The sequence below is a fragment of the Prosopis cineraria genome, unplaced genomic scaffold, assembly GCF_029017545.1.
Source record: "Prosopis cineraria cultivar Desert tree isolate PC_DT_omini unplaced genomic scaffold, ASM2901754v1 PC12, whole genome shotgun sequence".
NCBI classification, from domain to species: domain Eukaryota; kingdom Viridiplantae; phylum Streptophyta; class Magnoliopsida; order Fabales; family Fabaceae; genus Prosopis; species Prosopis cineraria.
In genome coordinates this window covers 7,422,832-7,446,222 of record NW_026555343.1, presented here as the reverse complement: position 1 = coordinate 7,446,222, position 23,391 = coordinate 7,422,832, and the positions used below count along the sequence as shown (strand labels likewise).

Here is a 23,391-nt window from a genome sequence, read left to right as displayed (position 1 = left end):
CAAACTAGGATTCACAATTTTTGCTGTTGAACTTCTAGGTGCTCTAACTAATCTTGTTGTTTCATCAAGGGCAAAACATAATTACCAGGCTATGATTTATGCTGTGGTGGGTTGTTCTGCACTTGCGTTCCTTATTTCTCCAACTGCTCTTGTATTACATAAGAAAAAGCCAACCATCGCGAAGAAGATGCAAAAAGCTGCGTTTCTGATTGGTACGTTTGGGTTCTTGGGAATAATGGGTATCCTTTTGCCTGCAAGTATCACGTGGTGGTTCACTGTTTCTGCCTTCCTTGTTTGCTTGTTGATGTTTGCCGTTGCAACTTTGGTTAAGTGACTGAGCAGTTGAATTCAATTCTATGGAGTTTGAACTCGCGCGCACGTGTTACTTTGAATAATGTTGGTAACTATTGTGGTTGCCCTGCTTGTCTATTTGTTTTTCGTGTAATGCTAATATATAGAAGGGATAAAAGATGATAAGCTCTTTCGTTGTTGCTTATTCAATATTTTCATGTTAATGTGCTTGTCCTTTTAAGATCTAAAGCCGTCCGATGACGATTTGCTAGGCGATCAGTAATTATTTTGAATTTTATATGCAGGTAAGGTCAGGTGTACATGCATTCCCCCTTTTGAGAGGACAGTTAAGGTATTCTGCTCTGAGCCTGACTCCTAATGGTAGGTCTTTGTCCTTAAACAGAAAAATCTTGATTTGATGTTGTGGCTTAAAGAAAAGTCCAAAAGAGGAGGGCGTGTGTTCATGTTGTTAGTTAGAATGGGCTTTTTTTCTGAAACAATATGCATGCATGTAGCAATTAGTGCAATTATTTTGAGACGAAGTGGAACAGTACTTTGCCTCACCTGCTAAGGAAACATTTCCTACTCACCTAAGAGATGAGCAGGTGGTGCTCATCTAAGAGGTGAGGTCTAGATTGTTTAAATTTTAATTTAAAAAATTTAAATTTAAAATATTATTTTATATTAATTTATTAAAATAAAAAATTATAAAAATTATAAAATAATTTTGATAAATTTTTTATTTTAATCTGATTTAGATTTAATTTAAAGAATTTAATTTAATATTAAAAGTTTTATAATTAAATATTTTAAATTTTTTGGATGTACTTTTGTCTCGTCCTAAAATTTTAACATGACAGACATAAGATATATGTACAAATTCACATCCCTAAAGCTTCAATTAAAAAAGTTCTGAATTAATATATCAAATTTTATTTTTCAATAAATTAAAATATCAAAATTTTTATGAAATTTCTACAGCACCTCCTCTAGAGGTAGGATCCTCCGAAATCTCTTCAACAGAAAATTTACAATATATCCAACAATATAGAGCTTTGCTCCTTAGCAGCAAATAATTATTGTAACAAAAAGAGGCAGGACCCTAACTATAGTTAATGTGGAGCACTCTAATTTGGATTTTCAAAAGATACTACATAGGTTTTTCAACAATGAGCCCATTAGAAATGACTAGGGAGTACAAAATCAGCTTTGATATCTGAGACCAAAAAAATATTTTTAAATGAATAGTTTTCCAACAATAAATAATTGGACATGAATAAAAAGGAAGGTTTGAAATAATTATGTAAGTCCAAATAGACAACAATTTCCATAAAAATTTAATAAACTTCAAAATAACATGACTCTATAAAATTTTAAATAAAATCTTAAATCATTGAACTATCACAACAAATGTTTTTATCACTTAATTTCAAGAAAGCACATAAATGAAATAAATGATTGTAAATAATTTACTAGATAAAAACCAATGGAATATAAAATCACCAAATAATTAAATTCACAAATTTTTAGGAACTTATTAGAACAATAAATAAACATGGACACACAGTCCATAAGGGTAAATAACCAAACGTAGCTGAAGCCACAAAATAAACGTGGACACACAGTTCACGAGGGTAATGCTAACCAAACACAGCCAAAACTATGAAAACAAACGCAGGTATGAGACCCACAAATAACAAACGTGAGAACAAGGCTCATGAAAATCAAACTAGCTAGTTATTGATCATGGCGAGCTAAGGGCTAACGGAACTGCCGTTAGCAACTAGGGTTCTATATAAAGTCTCTTTTTAAATCCACTTTCAGACATGCAAGAAAATCATTACTTTTAAAATACAATTTCTCTTCTCAGTATCAAACTCGCATGAAACATATAAAATACCAATCTTTTTAAATATGAAAATTCATAATTAGTATTTCATAAACCATTCACCAATTTCACAATTGGTTTTATCAAATAAAGGACTGCTAGAATTTGTAAAAGCATTTTCTTTAATTTGAAAAGTATAAGTCTTAACTCCAAGAATAAACAGTTTAATTAACAAAAGTAGCTAATTCAAAAGAAATATATATAAATATCTGTAAATTGTTAAAATCAATATTTTGATAAAGAAAATCTTTTAATATATAAATCGATTAGAATGTTATCCACTTACCTGGTGTGCTGCTATGTAATACTAGTTATTTCAAATGGGCCTCTTTCATGAAACTTTCAGTCTAAGATTCCCTAATACCCAAAGCAACACTATTAACATTTTCACTCTACAACTTTGTAAAAACATACAAATATTATATATACATATATTTTGTTTTATTATGAAATTCTACAATCACCATCATTTAGAAAGTAGAAAGGGATTTCTTAACCTTAATCTTTTTGCATATTTGCAAAAGTTATCAAGAAAGGAGAATCTTAATTCACTTCTTTCACATAGTACAATCACATCAGAGGCAAAAAAATTTTTAAGCTTTCTTAGAAAGAACATAACATGAGCTTCAATGTAAGAACATAGATCATATTATCAAGCAAACCAAACATGAAAGATTTCATCCTCTCCTTATATGCATACTTCTAGACTTCATTATTTATTCCATTGGACCTACCACACTATCTCTACATATATATCTCTAAACAACATTTATGTTTGCATATCAATATAAAACTCAAACAATCATAATTCTATCAATTTTTTCTTTGAAACATTTTATTAGACACCTTGGTGGCACCCATATCTAATTAAAATGCTAAGATTCTCTCCTTTCAATTTTTCCTTTCCAAAATTTTTATTATCAATATTTAAACTATCCAAATTTTTCAATCTCATTCTTTCCAAGCAACACATTTAAACTAAAGAAAATTAACTTTAATCCCTTCCACTTACAATAATCCAACACAAATATAAGTGAATTTATCTATCAACAATATAATCCTAAATACAAGTTTCAGCTTAACTAAATCCCAGCTACTGTCTCAGTCATGCACAACAATAAACCCAAAAATAAACATTCCCATCTTCAACCATTAATCACTTATGCACAAGTAAATAGATCAAACAAGGGAGAACAAGAGGTGAGATTTATTCACGAGCAAAATGAACAAAAAAGAAGAGAGAAACTTTAATGCTTCCTAGACACATACAACCTAACGGCAATACTTGAAGCATAAAGAAACAAAAGAAGCTTGACAGGGAAAATGAAAGTACCAGTGGATTGAACATTCTGCTATCATGAACCGAATCCCTCCACACAAAATAGAAGAACCAGCTGCACAACTCTAACAGAGGAGGGGATCAAAGAACAGTTGGCGACATGGATATACAGTAGACAAGCGACTGAACCATGACCCACGTCAGTGAGAGATTGGCGACGCAAAGCAGAGGAAAATGAAGAAAGAACGACGCAGATAGAAGAGGAAGATTAGAGAATCCAGCAATCCAACCTACTGTGGCCGATGAAAATGAACGGAGAGGAGAATGGCGGATGAACTGATTGCGATGGGAGGAAGAAAGTGTGATGGGGAAGAGGAGAAGAGCAGTGAAGAAAAATCACGATCCTTCTCCCATCCGAGCTCTATCCAGTTGGTCGAATGAAAGAGAAAAGGAGAAGAAACCACTACTACCACCTCCTCCTACTCCTTTGCTGCTGCTCTTACTGCTGCTGCTGCTTCTAATGCTCTTACTACTGCTTCTCCTACTACTACTACTGTTATAATGTTTTTATAACAATAGGCAAGGGCACATTTAGTAATTCCCCCATATAAAATAAAAACTAACATATTTGACTTAAATAAAATTTAAATTTTAGACTTTCATATAAGTAATCAATATAAATTCAACCAGGTCACTACATCCTCATTTGTCATAAAATTAAAATAATTAAATTAAATATTAATTGAGAGAGAATTTATTTAAGTTAAAATTTAAGATCATTATACTCTTACTAGACTAACATTGCTTCATGATAACATATTTTTAAAATTAATACAAATACCATTAAAACTTACTATTATATATTTTAAATTTTTACTTATAATTCCTAGGTTATTACAACTTTGTACAGTCTAGATATTATATTTGAACTGCTGGATTATGTAAAGTTCATATAGATAGTCAATATACATCAATTAAAAAAAATTTAATATTAAATTAAACTCTCTAAATTAAATCTAAATCAAATAAAAAAATTTTCAAAATTATTTTATAATTTTCATAATTTTTATTTTAATAAATTAATATAAAATAATAAATATGGACCGTCCAGATAGATTAAAATCTAGACAGTCCAGATCTCATCTCTTGGATGAACACTATGTGCTCATCTAGGGAAACTGTTCTCCACCTATTAAATGAGACCCGCTAATCTATGTCCTTATGTTCCTTTAGTTGCGTGAACTACATAATTAAAAAAGAACCCTGCCTTGGCAAATGAATAAGCTCTCAGTTTTATAGGCTCATACCTCTACAGTACTTCCATCTCAGCCTTTCTGTGTACCATTTCTTGTGACAACGTTCCCTCAAATGAAAGTATCAATAAGTACAAGTCAAAGGAAGAACTTATCTCAAATTAAAGATTAACATTCTGGATAGAAAAACGTCTCATACTTATAATCTTATGAGATTCTTTCAACGAGGAACTCATAACATAGTTGTAGGTCGCGTCATGTCATGCTGGCTAGCTAGTTGCAATCCTTATTTCCTCAACTGCTCTTGCATGAGTAAAGGTGCTGAAAGCTACATTTCTGATTGGTAACTATAGGTATGCTTTTGTCTGCAAGTATAAGTTATGTGATGATTGATTATGTTTGTCTTATCGTTGCATCTTTGATAATGTATATGAGTCGATAATTCAATCTCTGCAGTTTTGTTCTTACGCATATATATTCCCTCAAGTTAAACCCGCATGGCGCTGTTTTTTTTTTCCTGTTCTATAGCCCAAGTATAGTTATGCACTTATATGACGTCTTGTGTCATGACATCCATCATGCGCCATCGCATGACATCAAGTTCCTTTTTTCCTTTTTGACTGATGTTGGTTAAAGTTGTTGGATCTAGATTAAAGTATGAAAAGGGAATCTATTATAAGTTTATTATAGTACTTGCCCAAAATCAGCGTTCACCAGATTGAACACCGGGCTGGTGGATGAAAACCAAGCCTATGTTAATACTATGTACTACATATTTTTATCTGGCTAAGATTAAGGAGAGTTTTACATTTTTTTTCCTCTAAAATTACAAAATTGCCCTCCTTATCCTCTGAAAAAAATCTACATCCTCTTCCTTTTTTCTCCAGCAAACTGGAGGGAGGGAGGGAGAGAGAGGAATGCTCTGATCTGATTAATCCATCATTCTTCCTCTGTACCTTATCCTTCTCCTTTTCCTCTCCGTTCATAGCGTTAGCCAACGTGAAGGTCTGCCTCAGCTCCATTCGCCTCTGATCTGTTAACTCGTGGCTTTTGTTTTCTTCTTCCTTCTCTGTACCTTCGTTGTCTTCTCTTCCGTTTCAGCCGTCAACAGTACTGATGTGAGTGACCCCACTGCTTCATCCGTCTACCATTAATAGGTGCTGGAGTTCGTTCATCGCTGTTGTGCGTCTACCAAGTTCCCTCTGATCTACCCTGCTCCAGCTCGTGTCTACTGTGAAGTGTTGAGCTCCTCCTCTTCTATCGCTGCTGCTGGAGGCTGAGGATGGTCGAAAAACTTCAACCTTGCAACTCCTCTATTCGTGCGTCACTGTAGATGCTGCTGTTGGTGTGTGAGTTCTTCTTCCTCAGTTTCGATCGGCATTCTTCTCTTCCTCTTCTTTATTGTTGCTGATTCATGTCTGAAGTTTTGCACCCTTCATTTCGCTAATTTCGTGTGTGGGCATTCTAATGGTCGAAGTTACAAAATGTTAGCGTGTGTTTTTTGCTGCTATTCGTATTGTTCTAAGGAAGAGAAAATTCAAATGTTGAGCTGAAAATTCATCTTAAATCTTGATAATAACGTACATATGGCCATATTTTTTTAGTTAAATTAATTTGTTTGGAATGGTTGATATTGGAGCTTACTAATGGTACATATATGGCTCAATATATCTAATCTGAAACTATGAAGAAAATGTTAATATTAGCTTGACAATTTATGCCCATATAGTGTTTGATAAAATGCTTAATTAATAGGAGAATTTTGTTTGATTTTGCATTTTTGAAATTTAATTGGTCTTTGTGAGAAGTATGCTAGTTTGAAAATTATGAATCTACAAATTAACTTTTAGATTGCAAAAGAATTTAAATATGAATTTGTATGTAACCATTTAAATTCTTAGGGAATTGTAAGGTTATCAGTAAATTGTTAGGTGTTTTAAATTAAATTGGTAGAAATAATGCACCTACGGTATTTGGTGCAAGGCCTAAGAGAAAATTATGTCTCAAAAAAAAAAAAACTGGCATGGTTAAAATATATGAGTAGATTAATGATATGAATGATAATATTTGAACCAACTCTAAAACATGAATTTTGGTTTTGGAATTTTTAAAAGATGGTGGTTGGTTGAGATTGTGTAATAAATTAAAAATTTATTAAAAATTATATTTATTTATATTCTTATAGGGTGTGTAGAAAAATAGGACCCAAACAAGAATTAAAAGAAGAATATCTTTTGGAATTGAAACTCCGACAAGTAAGTGAATAGCATCCCATTTAATTATTCATTGATAATCTTTTACTGAAATATTTTTCTTTTATGAATTATTTTAGTTTATGAGTTTATGGAATAATGAGGAAGGATAATTGAATTATGAGACGTGCATTTATTTTCTCTCAAGAAATATACTTTCAAGATTGATGAAGGCATCCTTGTTTATTAGACTCTGAAATTTCTTGCTTCTTCAATTAATGCAAGATTGTATATTTTCTATAAAATATTATTTTAGCAAGTTTTGAAATTTGAATCAATTTACACAAGTTTGGCATTAAGAATGAAAACTTTGTTTCAGAAGTAATTATTTTCTCGCATGTTTGAAATGTGTTTTCTAAGAGGACTCTAAATAAAACACTGCTACTAATGGCATACAACTGCATTGGGTGAAAAATTTGTGTAATGTTATTTTCTTTTGATGTAAATATTTATGACTCATGTATTTCAATTTAGAGGTGTGATTAGTTGCTCCATATAAGCTATAGTTATAGTTTTATTTTGATTTACATACTATTTGCTGGCTGGAAGGAGATAAACTCCTGACTGATGTTATGTTCTGTGAAAATTTTGTACAATTTTCAAGAGATTCAATTTACAGGGAAGATTTTTCTAAATTTCTACAAAAATATTGAAGTTTTTGTTATGACAATTAATATCAATAGTTTTAGAATTTTCATATAATCTAATTATAAAAAAAAGAAAACTGAATGAATTTGCGTTTTGAGGATTGTGGAAATGTGTGAAGTGACTCACTCTTGAGCCAGTCACCCTCTATTTTTGAGGTGTGGCAAATCCATATGATAATTATCTATTCAATGTAAACTAGACACTCTGATGAATTTGCCAAATGGTAGTTTTTTTTTTTAAGGTAAACATGAAAGGTAGGTTCCGATGATATAATAAGTGTAATAACCCTAGTGAAAAAGATAAAATAAAATAAAATAAAATAATATATATATATATATATATAATGTAATAAATAAATATATGAGTTTGTGTTTTAATAATAATATATTAATTCTTGGGATATATATATGACAAAAAGGGAAGTTGTTGTAGTGGCAACTATGTAGATATTCTCCCCATAGGTTTAAAGTTCGAACCTGGCTGAGGCAAAAAAGGAGGAGATTTTATTTTATTTTCTTGCTTCTAAAAATTACCAAACTGCCCTTATTCTTATCAAGTATTTTTAAACTCTTCCTTCGTCATTTCTTGACAATTCTGGAGTAGAGAGGGATTTGTGACCAAGACTAACATTCTACTCTTCCTCTCACCGATCACTACCTTCTTCCTCCTCAACTGTAGCTAGCACCGTCATTCGCATGGGTTATCATTGACGGTGTGCTCGTCCGTTCACCTCAGCTAAGAGTTCTTTCTCGGTTTGCTGCTGTTCATCCACCTCTGTCACTGATTCAATCCTTCCTTCATTGTTTGGAATTGTTTCTCCTTCCTTTGTCCATGTGTGTTGATTCATCTAAGGACGTGTAGAAGAAGAGGATCCTGATAAAAAATTGAAGAAAGAATATTTTAGAGATTTGAAACTATGACAAGTGAATAGCATTCCCTTTAATTTATTTTATTGTCATAGACTTTTATTGAAATATTTTATTTTTATAAATTACATTAATTTTGAAAATTATGAAATATTAATAAAGGATAAATGAATTATGGTATGTGCATTTATTTATTCTCAAAAGTGTATTTCCAAGGTTGATGAAAGCATTTTTGTATGGTTGTTAAGTTTTGAAATGCATTAACTATTATAGTACTGTGAGTTTGGCACAATAGCTATAAAGTATAGTTTTCATAAATTTTGAGATTTGAAACAACTCATGCGAGTTTGGCATTGAGAATGAAAATTTTATTATAGAAATAATTATTTTTCTTACATATTTGAAACGTGATTTTAAGAGGACTCTAAACAAAACATTGCTGCTAATGGCAGTTCCGTTAGCCCGTAACGCTGTGATTAAATACTAGCTAGTTTATCTTGCAAGCTTTGTTCTCACGTTTGATATTCGTGGGCTTTGTGCCTGCGTTTGATTTCATGGCCTGAGCCACATTTTGTTATTTGCCCTCGTGGACTGTGTGCCCACGTTTGTTTCGTAGTTTCGACTGCATTTGATTATTTACCCTGATAAACTGTGTGTTCACGTTTGTTTTCGTGGCATATACTGTGTTTGGTTATTTACTCTTATGAATTATGTGTCCATGTTTGTTACTTGTTCTATTGAGTCCTCAAAAATTTTAAATATAGATAAATATCTGTTTATTAAAAATTTACATGATTTACGTGTGAATAAATGATTTTCTTTAAGCATGATAAAAATATATTGCTTCTAACTTTTATTTTACGATTATGATTACGACTTACAGACTTACAAATTTATTTTGTTGAATTATTTTTATTTAGTTTGTGCTATCATCAGAGGTTGTTAATTTAGATTTTACAATTTTACTTGGGAATGCTATTCATTGAAAACTTATTTTGGCCTCAGATTTGTTAGTTGACGCTGATTTCACCATTGACTTCTGAAGGGCAAACTAACTATAGTAGGTAGAAATTTTTGATTGGTACTGTTGCTTTTAATGTAAATATATAATTTGTATGTCTTTTTGATTTAAAAGAAAAAATAGATCCTCCATATAGATTGTTTATACTATTATCTGTAAAAAATTTTGTTATGGAATTTTCGGGAGATCCTAGTTACAGGGGAGGTTTTGTTGAAATTTCTACAAAAATGTCAATATTTTTTATGACAATTAGCTTAAAAAAATTATTTTAATTCTCATGTAATTTAATTAATTTTTTTTCTTTTGTAAAATGAAATAAATTTTCATTTTGAGATTTACGGGAATGTGTGAGTGGTTCATATTCGTATTAGTCACCTCCTATTTTTTAGGCGCGACAATAAGAGATTATCTCTCCTGCAACATTGAGAGTAAAAGACAATTTGTTTTAAATGAAGTTGCCGTCATATGATTGTACTTCATACATGTGTTCATTAATTGTATGGACTCATGTTTATGAATAAATTACTTTGGGCTCTCAAAAAGTCATCATGTCACCAAGCCCATTTACTCATTCTGTTATAAACTTTCACTTGGCATATATACTATTCTAGCATTAATGGAAGCTAGAGTGAAAAAAATCATGGAAACGCATTCAGTATTCATTAATTCTGATGAGCACGCATCGTGAAAATGCATTCGATACTCATTAATTCCGCATGCTCATCACCCTATGGGGATAATTTGAGCCTTTCATTTCTCTTTAAAATGATCTTTGTCATTGATTCAAAATTAATTTTTAAATATTTTTATATTATATTTATTAAAATAAAAATATATAAAAATTATAAAAAAATTAACATTAAATATGAATTATTTTTTATTCTTATTAGAGGATAAATATCATAGCACTCATCACCTCTCATAAGATATGGATAGTCCAAATTTAAATTTTTTATTTTTATTTTGTATTTATTAAAATAAAAATATGTAAAAAATAGAAATTTTTAATAAATATATCTATTACCAATCTGGCCAGTATAGATTTAATCTAGATGACCCAATTTAATTTTATTTTTTAATAATTTTTATAAATTAACTATCCAAATAAACTCCGAACAGTACATATATAATCTAAAAAGTTTAATTTAATATTAAAAATTTTAAAATTTTAACTAATTGACCATCTAGATATATTCTGGATAGTTTATATTAAATATTATAATTTTTTATAATTTTTATTTTGACAAATATAATATAAAATATTTAATAATTTTAAATCAACAATAGATCATTTGAGAGAAAATGAAGGGCCCAAATCACCCCATAGGGATGATGAGCACGGTGTTCATCAATATTGATAAGCACCGAATGCAATTCCAAAAGATCATACATATTTAATATTATAGTTGTTCATAATTTTTATTTTGATAAATATAATATAAATTATTTAATAATTTTAAATCAATAGCAAATATCATTTGAGAGAAAATGAAGAATTTAGATCATCCCATAGGAGTAATGAGCACGATGCTCATCACCGAATGAAGTTCCAAAACATCATACGTATAAATATTCATTATCTTTATATGCATCTTTCTCTCCCCCATTCATTGCCTTCGATGAGTCTATATATATGCTACTTCTAGATAAAGACTCAATTTTTTTGGATAGAATTAGTTAAAATTTCATACCGTTTTATACATAAAAGATACCATGGCCAATACAACCTAGTTGACAACTAAAACCTATTGTAGTTTAGGTCTGAACATGCACAGCAATATGGCTTGCTTTTACATCAAAGACTGCATATACAACATTATTCATACAATTATGCTCTTGGAGACGTTTAGTGGTACATAATTCTCTTGCTAAAATCTTCATCATATACCAAATAGATAGCTGTCTTTTTCACTGTTAATTCACATGCAAAAGTGACTATAACCTCTACTCTGTTACCAGGCTCCCAATTAGAAATAATGTTTTTCCACTCTTCATCCTCTGAAGTAGTTGTTGCATCTTTCTCGTACAATTTAATGGTAGTCTTTGTACGATTTGATACCAAGACACCAACAGGATATAATGTCATGTTGTCTTGAGAAGACAAATAGGTAATGCAAATAATCATTCCTTTCAAGCTCCTGCCAAATATTTGAGGCACTTCAAACAATATTGAAGATCCTTCACCTTTGAAACTTAGCCACTCAGGATGATTGTCTTTGGGAAGAGAACTGTCACCAAACCCTCTTTCACTGCATCCCTGAACCATGAAAATAACAAAGAAAACCAATAATAAACAGTGTAGAGAAAAAGATATGCATATAAATGGGCACTATTCAACTACAAATTATATCAGAACTCATGCTTAAACAAGTATATTTAAAAACACTAACTGAAGTCAGCTTGATTATGTGTCTAAAGCTTATTATCAAATTAGTGATAAGTACTGGGAATTTAAAGTCCTAACTATGGTATATTTATTTCCAAGTGTATCAAAGTAAGGGTTTCTAGATAACGTCAAATATACAATAGTGCATTATTGCACATTTAAACGCATTCAATGTTGTTAAAAGTATAATTAATGTGCAATATTATTACGCACATATAACATTGACAAGCTATAAATTTAAAGTAAATCATTTCGCATTCAAGTTTCAAAATGTTTGAGTTACTTAATTAAAGGGTTTGTAGATATATATATATATATATATATGAGAAAAGTAGATCTTTTATGAATACTGAGAATTGAGATTGTTGAACCATGCATTAGTGGCTGAGAGAGATAAAGAAAATAACCTGTGAGATATTTTTTAAAAGTGCATCGATAACTTTATTGAACCCACCAACATGAATTGTGAGGGAACTCATGAAAGTTTCTGACCTTTCCATGTGAATTTGATCTTGAAAACCAATTAATGTTGAAGAATTTCTACATGAAGCTTGAGACGTGCTCGGTATTGCTTCTAATATTTCATGACTTTTGGCACGTGAAGGATGTGATAGACCCTTAATCAAAGATGGCATGATCCCAAAGGATTGGAACAAGGACTTTGAATGATTTGTTGGGGACACCCAAGACAAAACAATAGAGGGAAATACATCACGTGATAATCCTTCATAGCCGCATAGAGACACATATTTAATGCTTTTCATTCTCACCAATGAAAAGGGTACTTGTGTTATAGCAGTTTGATTGGCCATCAAAGTTGTCAAGGATTCCATTTGCTCGATGTCTTCTTCTAACTTTTCAATCTTTGAACAACCAAAAAGATTGAGGGTGTTTAAAGATCTCAACTTATATATATTTCTTGGGAGATCTCTTAAGCTTTTGCAGTCCTTCAAATTTAACAAAATAATATATTTGAGATCTCCAAGGGAGGGGTGAATCATAGACAAACTCAGACAATCTTTGAGTATTAACTTCTTGAGGTTAGGCAACATTGAAAAGTTAGGTGTTTCTATCAAGTAATGTGAATGACTCAAATTCAGAATTTTTAACCTCTCCAACAACTGTGCAATGAAAATATTTTAAAATATCAGATGGGAATAAATATATTAAGAAAATCACTATCATTAATGAATTATTTAAAAATTTCTTCATATAAATACCTGGCTTTTCTCCCATACTTTTATGAGATTACTCCACTTTAAGTCTATGGCAACTACCTTTTCTAGACTTAAGTTCATTGGCATGTTTTCTAAGGGGAATCCCTGCCAACAAAGCCATCTCAATTCTTTTGATAGATAACCATAATCTCCATCAAGTTTTACACGATCAAGTTGGAGCAGACGAAGTCTCTTCATCTTCTTAAATGCTTTGGTACTCAATGATAGTGAATTGTTCCTTGACAAGTTTAAAGCCAATCCCTTGATAGCTATTGTCCCCTATTAATTAGAAATAAAATAAAGTAAAATAAATGATATTTCACTAATAGGAAATCATAAAATGCAAATAAATAATGGATGCTAATGGTTTAAAAACCATAATAGACATGAGAAAAGATAGGAAACACAAAATGATGAGTAATGAAGAAATAACTAAAATAGTGCAATTGAAGGTCATGCAGAAAATTCTTACTGTGCTATTTTTCAACACATCTAGTACATCATCATGAAACCATAATCTTGCACGCTTCTCTAGCTCCTCTGGTGATTGTTCACGTATGATTTCTCTTCCCATGTCACGCAATAAGTCATGCATATCAAGCTTATTTTTGTTGCCAATTTTTACAAGGCTTCTCTCTATTAAACGGTTAATTCCAATGTCTGCATGAAGTCCGCAACCATTTAATATTTGAGTGGCATAGCTTATATCCTTGCCAATAAAAAAACAACATATATCAAGGAACAAATCTTTCTCAGTATGATCACTCAAACCATCATAGCTTATTTTTAGCTTTTTATGTATTTGATCGTTTGGAATTTGTTTTAGTTTCTCTAAAACACTTTCCCAAAGCATTATTTCTCTGTCAAACAAGTAACAGCCAAGGACTTCAAGAGCTAGTGGTAACCCTCCGGAATATGAAACTATCCTTCTTGAAAGTTCAAAGAAATCTCTTTTAGGGACTGCTTGCTTAAAAACATGCCAACTAAAAAGCTCAAGAGATTCATCATCATCCATTTCTTTCATAGTGTATACTTTATCCACTCCAAGTATCTTGAATAGACGTTCATCTCTAGTAGTGATGATTATTCTACTGCCTTGACCAAACCAATCACGACTTCCACATAAAGCTTTTAGTTGGTCTTCATTATTTACATCATCAAGTACAATAAATGCCTTTTTATTACAAAGCATTTCCTTAACTAGGGTTTCCCCCCTTTCTATACTTGGTAGTGTTACCCTTCTTGCTCTTAAGATTCCTGTAAGAAGCTGTTCTTGCAAATAAACTGGACCATTATCTTGCTTCCAAACTTCTCTAACATTTGCAAGGAAATTCTTTCCATCAAATCTTTGACCAATTTCATTATAAATGGCTTTGGCAATCGTGGTCTTGCCCATCCCTCCCATCCCCCAAATCCCAACTATGATAACCTCATTTGGTTTATCATTTAGCAATTGCATAATTTCTTGCACACGAGACTTCACCCCCACTGGATGGTGAGCAATGAACAAGCTTTTGTTGTCATTTAGCTTCATTGTGATGGTTTCAGTAACATGATCAATCAATTCAGATTCAATTCTGGAAACAAGATATTAGATATATAATATATAAATGATACCAAGAATCCTTAAAATGTGTGGTACAAACTGTAAGCAAGAAGTGGTAAGCATGTTTAGTGAACCAAAATAAAAATATGAATAGCATGACCAACTTTTCTGCTGCTAGATCCATGATTCTAGGGTAGTTAATTATGTGTTGATAGCTCAATCAAGGTTGTTCATGAGAATAAGCTCATGTTATAGCCAGTTATGTCTCTTTTCATGTAATATTATTCCATTGAAGCCTCTATCACCAAAAGGAACTCAACACAAACATTAACAAAAGAAACAAAGAGGTTATAGAATTTGAGTTTTTGAATAATAACAAGAAAAATATATAATAAATTAAAAAATACCTGTAATTTTGCATATCCCATCCAGATAAGTTAGCAGCTTCAGTAAGGGCTCTTTGCAAATTGGTTGTCAACTTCTTACTTTTGCCATTTGAAGATCTCCAATACATAAGGAATTTTCTAAAAGTATTTTGTTGTTTGCGAAATTCAGATGGTCTCACATCATAGAAAATGGGTAAAACCTCTTGAAAAGTTGCTTTGTGACACTCCATGATTTTCTCTAATTCTTGCAAGCACCAATGAGAACCAATATAATTTTTTGAGAATACAACAATTGAAATTCTAGAACTTTTAATTGCTTGCATTAGTGAGGATGAAATATTTTCTCCCCTTCCAAGCCCTTGATCATCTATGAAGACCTTAATGCCTGCTTGTTTTAGAGCATTATAAAGATGAGTAGTAAATGATTTACGTGTGTCTTCACCTCTAAAACTTAAAAATACATCATGGAAATATTTGGGCATTGGCTTATAGGGGCTAATTTCCCTTCCTACCTCCTGCAGCAAATCATGAACAAGAAGCTTGCCATTCACAACCTTTACAATTCTTCGCTTAATGATTAAGGGCATTACCTTTTCTACTGGGAATCTTTGGCCCTTTAGCAATTTTGTGACATCGTCTTTCCTTTGACCCACATAGAAGCAAACTATATTAAAGAACAAATCTTTCTCTAGATCAGTTAAAAAGTCAAGGCTTATCTTCAATTTCTGTTGTACTTGACCAGCTACAATTGCTTTCAATTTATTCAATATTCTTTTCCACTCCGATTTTACTCTGTTATGCAAAAGAGAGCCAATAACTTCAAGAGCCAATGGTAACCCTTCACATTGAATCATTACTTTTGTTGAAAGATTCTCAAAATCATCCGTTGGACTAAGTTTCCTGAATGCATGCACACTGAAAAGCGAAAGGGAATCATTATTGTCCAACCTTCTCATTTCATATGACTCATCAACAAAGGGATCAAGTAAATCCCTATTTCTTGTTGTGATGAAAATTAAACTCCCTTTGCCAACATTGTTTCTTTGTCCACATAGTTCTCTGAGTTGTTCTACTCGATCTACATCATCAAGTACTAATAGAGTTCTTCTACAGAGTGTTTGATCCAGTTGTTGAAGTGTCAATTCAATGTCATTTATCTCGCTCAGTTCAATTTTATAAATAGCCAAGAGAAGTTGTTTTTGTGGAATAACTCGCTCATCATCTTTCTCCCATACATCCTTGATACTTTCAATGAAAATTTTACTTTCAAAATCTTTACCAATTTTATCATAAATGGCTTTAGCAACAGTAGTTTTACCAATACCACTAGCTCCCCATATTCCGATTACGGTTGCACCTTTCATTGGAAAGTGTTTCGTCTTCGATAGGTGAATCACTTCTCTTACCCGAAGCTGTAACTGCATTGCATGGTTGGGAAGGTCGCCAAGCAAGTATTGGTTTAATTTTGCCACAAGGTTGTTGATTTCCCCCTCGTCATTAATGCTGGCCAATTATAATTGAATTAAGTAAAATAGGAAAAAAAATGAAAGGTAACACTGTTAAACTCATTAATAGAAAATGTTGACAGTGCAATTTTAAATTCAAATGTTAATAAAACTTGTTTAAGTGCTGACATAATTATTTTACATTTTAAACTTTAAATAAGCCCACTAAAATTTCAGTCCAAAAATAAAATTAAAAAGATAAAAAGACCACTAGAATGCAAAAAATAAATAAATGCAATTAGAAGATTTCAACACAAAAACTATTTCTTTTTTGTAAAAATTTAATTTTCTTTGGGTAAAACACCAATCTTTAGATTTTTTATTTTTTATTTTGGAATGAATTTCTAGTAGGCTTATTTTAATTTTAAAATATAAAAATGAGTATATCAGCATTTAAGCCAGCTTTGTCAATATTTAAAATTATAGAGTTAGCGTTTTCTATTAATGAGATTAACAGTTTCAATAAATTATAGAATTAAAAAATAATTTAAGAATTAAGTTTTAAAAATAAAACTTTGTATAGAATTAAAGGAGTAAATTTATACTTTTGCTAAAATTTAATTATCCCATGCTTTTAATTGAAATATATATATAATTGATCTATGCATTCATTCAACGGATGATCATGGCCTCATTGGAGTTGAATTAAACCATCAAAGATTGTCAATCCGCAAAGGTAAGAGCCATTAATCTATCTATTCGCTTAGAAGTATTCAAATCCCTTTATGGTTCTATGATAGTAGATGAAAGCCATGGGAAAGCTCACTGTAAATGTGAGAGGTTAAGAAATAGAGGTGTTTAAAGACTATCTAATCAGGCTAATTCACTATTAGAAAAATACAAATTAGTGAGGGATCGTTCATTCCTCTCTAAAATACCAAATTAGTGAGGGAATTAGCAAGGGATATTGATTTCATATATTGACTTAAAATTAGCAAGAAAAATAGTGAGGAACTGTCAATCTCTCTCTAAAATAAGATAATTAGCGAGAAAAATAATGAGGGACTATCAATCCCTCTCTAAAATAAGACAATTAGTGAGAAAAATAAAGAGGAACTGCCAATCCCTCTCTAAAATAAGATAATTAGTGAGGGATTATGTCTCTAGCTAATTACTACAAAAAATAATTTTTTACAATGACTTTTAATTATATATTTAATTATTTTAATTTAAAAATAAAAATTAAATTTAAAAATTATCTAAAATATCCATAATAAAATTATTTAATATTTTCTTCATTTTAAGTTGATTTTCATTAATAAAATAATATTTTATTAAAAATATACTATAAATAATAATTTAAATAAAATATAAATATTTTAACATATTAATAGTTGAAAATAAAATTTAATATGTATATATGTGTATATTTTTATAATATATTATTTGATATATTTATATAGTTAAATAATATATATTTAATTTTTCATATAATGACTGCATGTGCCTTTTAGTTCAACTAGCAAACAAGGAGAGCGCAAGGCTTAGAAGGTATGAGGTCAAGGGTTCAAGTCTTAGCTTTGGCATAAACATAATGAATATATGACATGATAAGGAGCAAGTGACATGACGCAAGGTGGACGATGACATGTCATAAGTTGTCGCACATATGGTGGGTAATAAGGCATGAGATAGTAGGTGACATAGTAGTTGACAAGGCACGAGGTTGTTGGTTACATGTCACGAGTTGATGTACACGTGGTGGGTGTTGTGGCATCATTATTTTTAAATATAGGTATATTTAGCGAGGGACTAATTCCTCACTAAAATGATTGAATTTTGAATAGTATTAGCGAGAGATCAGCAAGAGAGTCAATCCCTAGTTAATTTTAGCAAGGGATTGATTTTTTTTCTAATTAGTGAGAAAAACAGAATTTCTCGCTAAATTTAGCAAGCTTTTTTTTAGCTATGAATTTAACGAGGGACAAAATCCCTCACTAAAATGCAATTTAGCTAAGAAAAATAACATTTAGCAAGGAATTTGTCCCTTGCTAAATTCCTTTTTTTAGTAGTGATTATTGGACCTACCAAGTGATGGCTCAAGGAGAAGCCTCACATATGCTGGACTCTTATTCACAATTGAAATCTTAAGGATAGCCCATTCACAAAACCAACCTCTATGCCTTTTATGCATAGAGTCATTCACCATATTCTGACAAGAACCATCATGTGAAAGTAGCAAAGACAACTGAATTATATGACTCAAAAGGAGTTGATTTATATCACAGCAATCTTGAAAGGATTCAAGATCAATGTTCCCTTCATCATCATGAACAGGATGAGGGACCTTGTGAAGCTATTAGAGAGCAACTCAATTTCTACCTTATGGCTCTCTCATCTCAAATATTTTAGATAATGCCAAGATTTTGTACTTAGAAGGGAAAACATATATTCAGTTTGTGAAGTCATGGGAAAAAAGACATTCAATAAGATGCAGCTTCCAATGCTTGTTGAAGATCAAGGGTCTCATTACTATCCAACCTTCTCATTTCACACGATTCATCAAGAAAGAGATCAAGTAAGTCTCTATTTCTTGTTGTGATGAAAATTAAACTCCCTTTGCCAAGATTGTTTCTATGTCCATATAGTTCTTTAAGTTGCTCTACTTGATCTACATCATTAAGTACTAATAGAGCTCTTTTACAAAGTGTTTGATCCATTTAATGAAGTGTCACTTCAACATCATTTCTCATTCAACATCAATTCAGCTTCTGTAGAAGCACTCATTCATAATCTTTCTCCCATGCATCCTTGATATTTTCAATGAAAATTTTACTTTGCAAACCTCCACCATTTTTATTATAAATGGTTTTAAGGATAGTAGTTTTACCAATATCACTAACTCTCTATATTTCCATTATGGTTGCATCTTTCATTGGAAGGTGTTCCTTCTTCAATAGGCAAGTCACTTCTGTTGGAACATTAGGAGCAATTAGTGTTTAATTACCTGCTTAGTTGGTATCCCTAAATTTATATAAATGATCATATCATTGTGTTGAGCAAGTAAGTTTTATTTTACTTTCAAGAGGGAGGTTAACAAAAGTACTCACTTTAAGTTAATTCCCAAAATGAGGTTTTGTTCATCACCCAAGAGGGTTAATTGATTGTAACCCTTCAAGTGAAGGAATGTAGTATTGTTTGTGATCATCATTTGAATTGATTAATGAAAGGTTTTCTCCAAGATCATTTTCTCAACATTGTATCATGAGCTGGCTGATTTGGGCTTGAAGAGCAGCTGATTTCTTTTTCATCCATAAACTCTATTTGTCAAGACTCAAAATTTGGGCCAGAAAACAAAATTCAGATGCCCATTCTCATTGTAGTCTTCCAACAGGTGGTGGGCAGAAACAGGTAACCAACATCCGTGCCCTATCAAGAACCCGACCCTCAAAATTGCTCAAGATTTGTCGTTGTCTCAAGCCCTATCGTGCCAACAGCTCTAAACAACGTCGATTTGACACCAAGAACACGACTTCGCCGGCGGCCGAACGAAAACGCGTCTCTCTTCTCTGCCACGTCCAAGATTCCTTGCCGGTGACGTCCTCCATAGCCACCGCTCCGACCTTGACGTTTTGTCTAATTCCTGCAACAACCCGAATATTCTTATTCTCGTCATTGCTAGCCTCTCTCGGTTGTGTCTCTGCTCGCTACTTTCGCTCGAAATCATGCCTCGATTGTTCAGTGGTGAGTTCATTGGCAAGTGTGTGACTGTTTTCCTGAATGAGTCAGAAGACGAAATCTTGAAGGTGAGCTTTCTGGTGTCTGGTTTCTTGCATTTGTTTCTCTGACTGGAAATATGTGCGAGTCAATGGGGTCTTGCTTGCCGCCATTATCGGCCCCTGCTTCCTAAGCCTCGTCCAGTCATCGCTTCAAGTCAGGAGATTTCTTTGTTCGCCAGATAAAAAAAAAAAAAAAAAAAGACTAAAGAACACTGTTGGAGTCCGCTGCACCGACACTGTCGTTCTCGGCGTTAAGAAAAAGTCCACCGCCTAGCTTCGAAACACCAGATCGGGCTCGAGTTGAATGTCAAAGTCACAGGCTTATAGTTGAGGGCCCAGTTGCAGTTGAGTACATAACTCGTTTCATTGCTGGTCGTCAGTAAAAGTACACCCAAAAGTGGTGGTGTGAGACCATTTGGCCTTTCAACCTTGATTGTTGGTTTTGATCCATACACTGGCACACCACCCCTGTACCAGACAGATCCTTCTGGGACGTTTTTCAGCTTGGAAAGCAAATACAATTTACAGTGCTTTGGATGAGGACGGGGTCTTGGACATAGACGCCAGCATCTCTTTAAACTACTTGGCATGTGGCTGTGGTTATTTGGAAAGACTATAACTGGTGTTGTTATTCGGAATCCTGGACCTAGTGATGGATTTGTTGGAATTGCTGCTCCTTCTCTCGCGAGAATTCTCCCAATTGATTTGGCATTTAATGGAAAGATTTTATACGTTAGCCAGATGCTTTTCTTTGCTCTGCAAATGATTTTGGTTAACCACATTGGCTTATTTTACATGGTTCAAATGATTTTGGTTACTTAATCAAGTTGCTTTTTGGTAAATTTCGTCTTCCAGATAGTCTAATCTTTGGAGCTGGTCCAGTGGTGATTGAAGAGAGAGAAAGTTGTCCAAGAGAAGAAAGTAATCAAGAAGGATGTGAAGAAATTATTGTGAAGAGGATGCAGAATGCAGAGAATACATTCCCCAGGGAATCTGATAGAGCTTTTGAAGGCTTTGTTTTCATCCCACAAAGATAGGATAGTTTGTAATCTTGTAAGTGAAGGAACGTTGTATTGTTTGTAATATCCATTTGAGTAGATTAATGAAAGTTTTTCTTCATCATCATTTTTTCAACAGCTTCTCTTACACGAAGTTGTATGCCCATTGCATGGTATGGACTATCATGAGGCAAGTACTTGTCTAATTTTGCCACAAGGTTGTTAATTTCATTTTCATCATTAATGCTGGCCAATTAGAATTGAATAATTGAATAGAGTTAAAAAAAAAAAAAAGAGGGAACAGTGTTTTAGAAAGGGAGAATGGAGGGCCGGGATGACGAAAAAAACGATGAGGCTCAAAATAATCAAATGTTCATCTATGTATAAATGAATTGATGAATCTGAACTTATACATAGATGAATGTTGTTATGGGCCCTCAGTATCCCCCCCCCCCCTCCCCTTGGCCCTCACTGCTCTTCTCCCTTTTAAAAAATTTAAGATAAAAGTATAATTTTTTATATTTTAATCTTATATAAAGTTTCAATTTAATCTCTTAATTTTATGGAGTAATTGTTTTGGCCCACTAATTCTAATACTATATAATCAATTTTTATATTTTAAAATTAAAATTAGCCTACTAAAAGTCAGTTCAAAAATTAATCACGAGAATAACATGACAAAAATAATTCTGTAAATACACAACTGATTTTAGTACAATTTTGTTACCTGAACTCAGATGACAGTGTGAAGCCGGATAAGTCAATAACTTCAGCGAGGGCGAAATCACGTTCTAGTGAACGATCCGCATACATGAACTCTTGTACTTCTCGCTTACCCAGATCACAGAATACTGGCAGCACTTGTATTTTCATAGTTCTATGACAGTCCATTATTTGCACCACCCTCTCCAGACATCTGTCAGAATCAAGGAACGTTCTTGTGAAGATAATCATAGCAATTCTACACCCTCGTATGCTTATAGTATTACGTCCGAAAAGATTCTCCATCTGTGCATCATCAAAGAAAGGAATGATTCCAGCATCTCCTAAAGCATCTTCAAGATAGGCTTTTACAGGATGATTGGTGTCTCTCAGAGTTATCACCACGTCGTAAGATTTGGAAGATGAAGGAGCAAAAGAAGAGGACATGATTAATTCCAGGAGACCAAGGAAGCAGATGATCGGATATTATATTCTTGGCATAAATGGATGAACATCTAAACGCAAGGGGATTTGATGACCTTAATTTTGTTTAATTGGCTTTGAATCCAATTCAATTATTCAATTAATTATTAGCATTCGCACCCTGCTACAACGCGGACATGCAAAAAAAGAAAAAGAAAAAGAAAAAGAAAAAGACACGATTAAAAACAAATAATACACGATTAAAATATTAGAAATTACGAGAGGCAGAAGCATGTAGCCTTTTATTTGCTCACTGCAATTAACAATGATACATTGACTTGACCCAGTCAATTGTACCCATAAAAGAATGAGAATATTCTTTGGCCAAAAACACTAAAATAAAAGAAACCGCGTCGAGAAAATAAAAAATAAAAAATAATTTAATTGGTAAAGATTTTACCTGCTCCAAAAGGTCAAAGACTTAAATTCAGCTGATGATGTAAGAGAGCTTTATTAATGGACAGTCTATAATTTTTTTTTTTTTTTTTTTTGAGCTGAGAGGCATATTTTTTCTTTCGCATCCGGCGTCCTGAAGCATTTGAATATGTTAGGTTTATTGTTTGCTCAGTTCGATCTAGACTAATTCAAAGCCTCGCTTAATGTGCCCTTTTTGAGGTTTTTGTCACAAGCACCTCAAGTGATGCATGCTTAATTATATTGCTGCATAATGCGAAATTTCATATTAAGCTGTCACAAGTCACAACAACTTAGACAAGTGCCCTTCAATAGCCTAGATGCATATTCTAATTTTAAAAAAATTGTGAACTCAACTCATTTATATTTTTCTTTACCAAAAAAAAAAAAGAAAGAAAGAGAGAAATGGCTTAAATGAACAGCCTAAAAATTTTAATTAATTTTGAAGAACTTAAATACATTATATTAACTATTAGATCCTCTCATTTCAAAACCACTGTCTTCTCAACTTGCCACTTCCCAAAATTTAAGGTGTAA

At 32.3% G+C, this 23,391-nt stretch overlaps 1 protein-coding gene across 1 annotated transcript; it reads right to left on the bottom strand.

Annotated features, from left to right (window-relative positions):
* Positions 1 to 11,194: 11,194 nt before the first annotated feature.
* On the bottom strand, positions 11,195 to 22,406 carry LOC129288058 (TMV resistance protein N-like). The gene is made up of 6 exons (XM_054924381.1): positions 21,983 to 22,406; positions 15,055 to 16,536; positions 13,574 to 14,678; positions 13,105 to 13,380; positions 12,292 to 13,005; positions 11,195 to 11,755 (listed from the first exon to the last, which is right to left on the bottom strand). The coding sequence occupies exons 1-6, from the start codon at positions 22,402 to 22,404 to the stop codon at positions 11,345 to 11,347; spliced, it is 4,410 nt and encodes a 1,469-aa protein (XP_054780356.1). The 5' UTR covers positions 22,405 to 22,406; the 3' UTR covers positions 11,195 to 11,344.
* Positions 22,407 to 23,391: the final 985 nt, after the last annotated feature.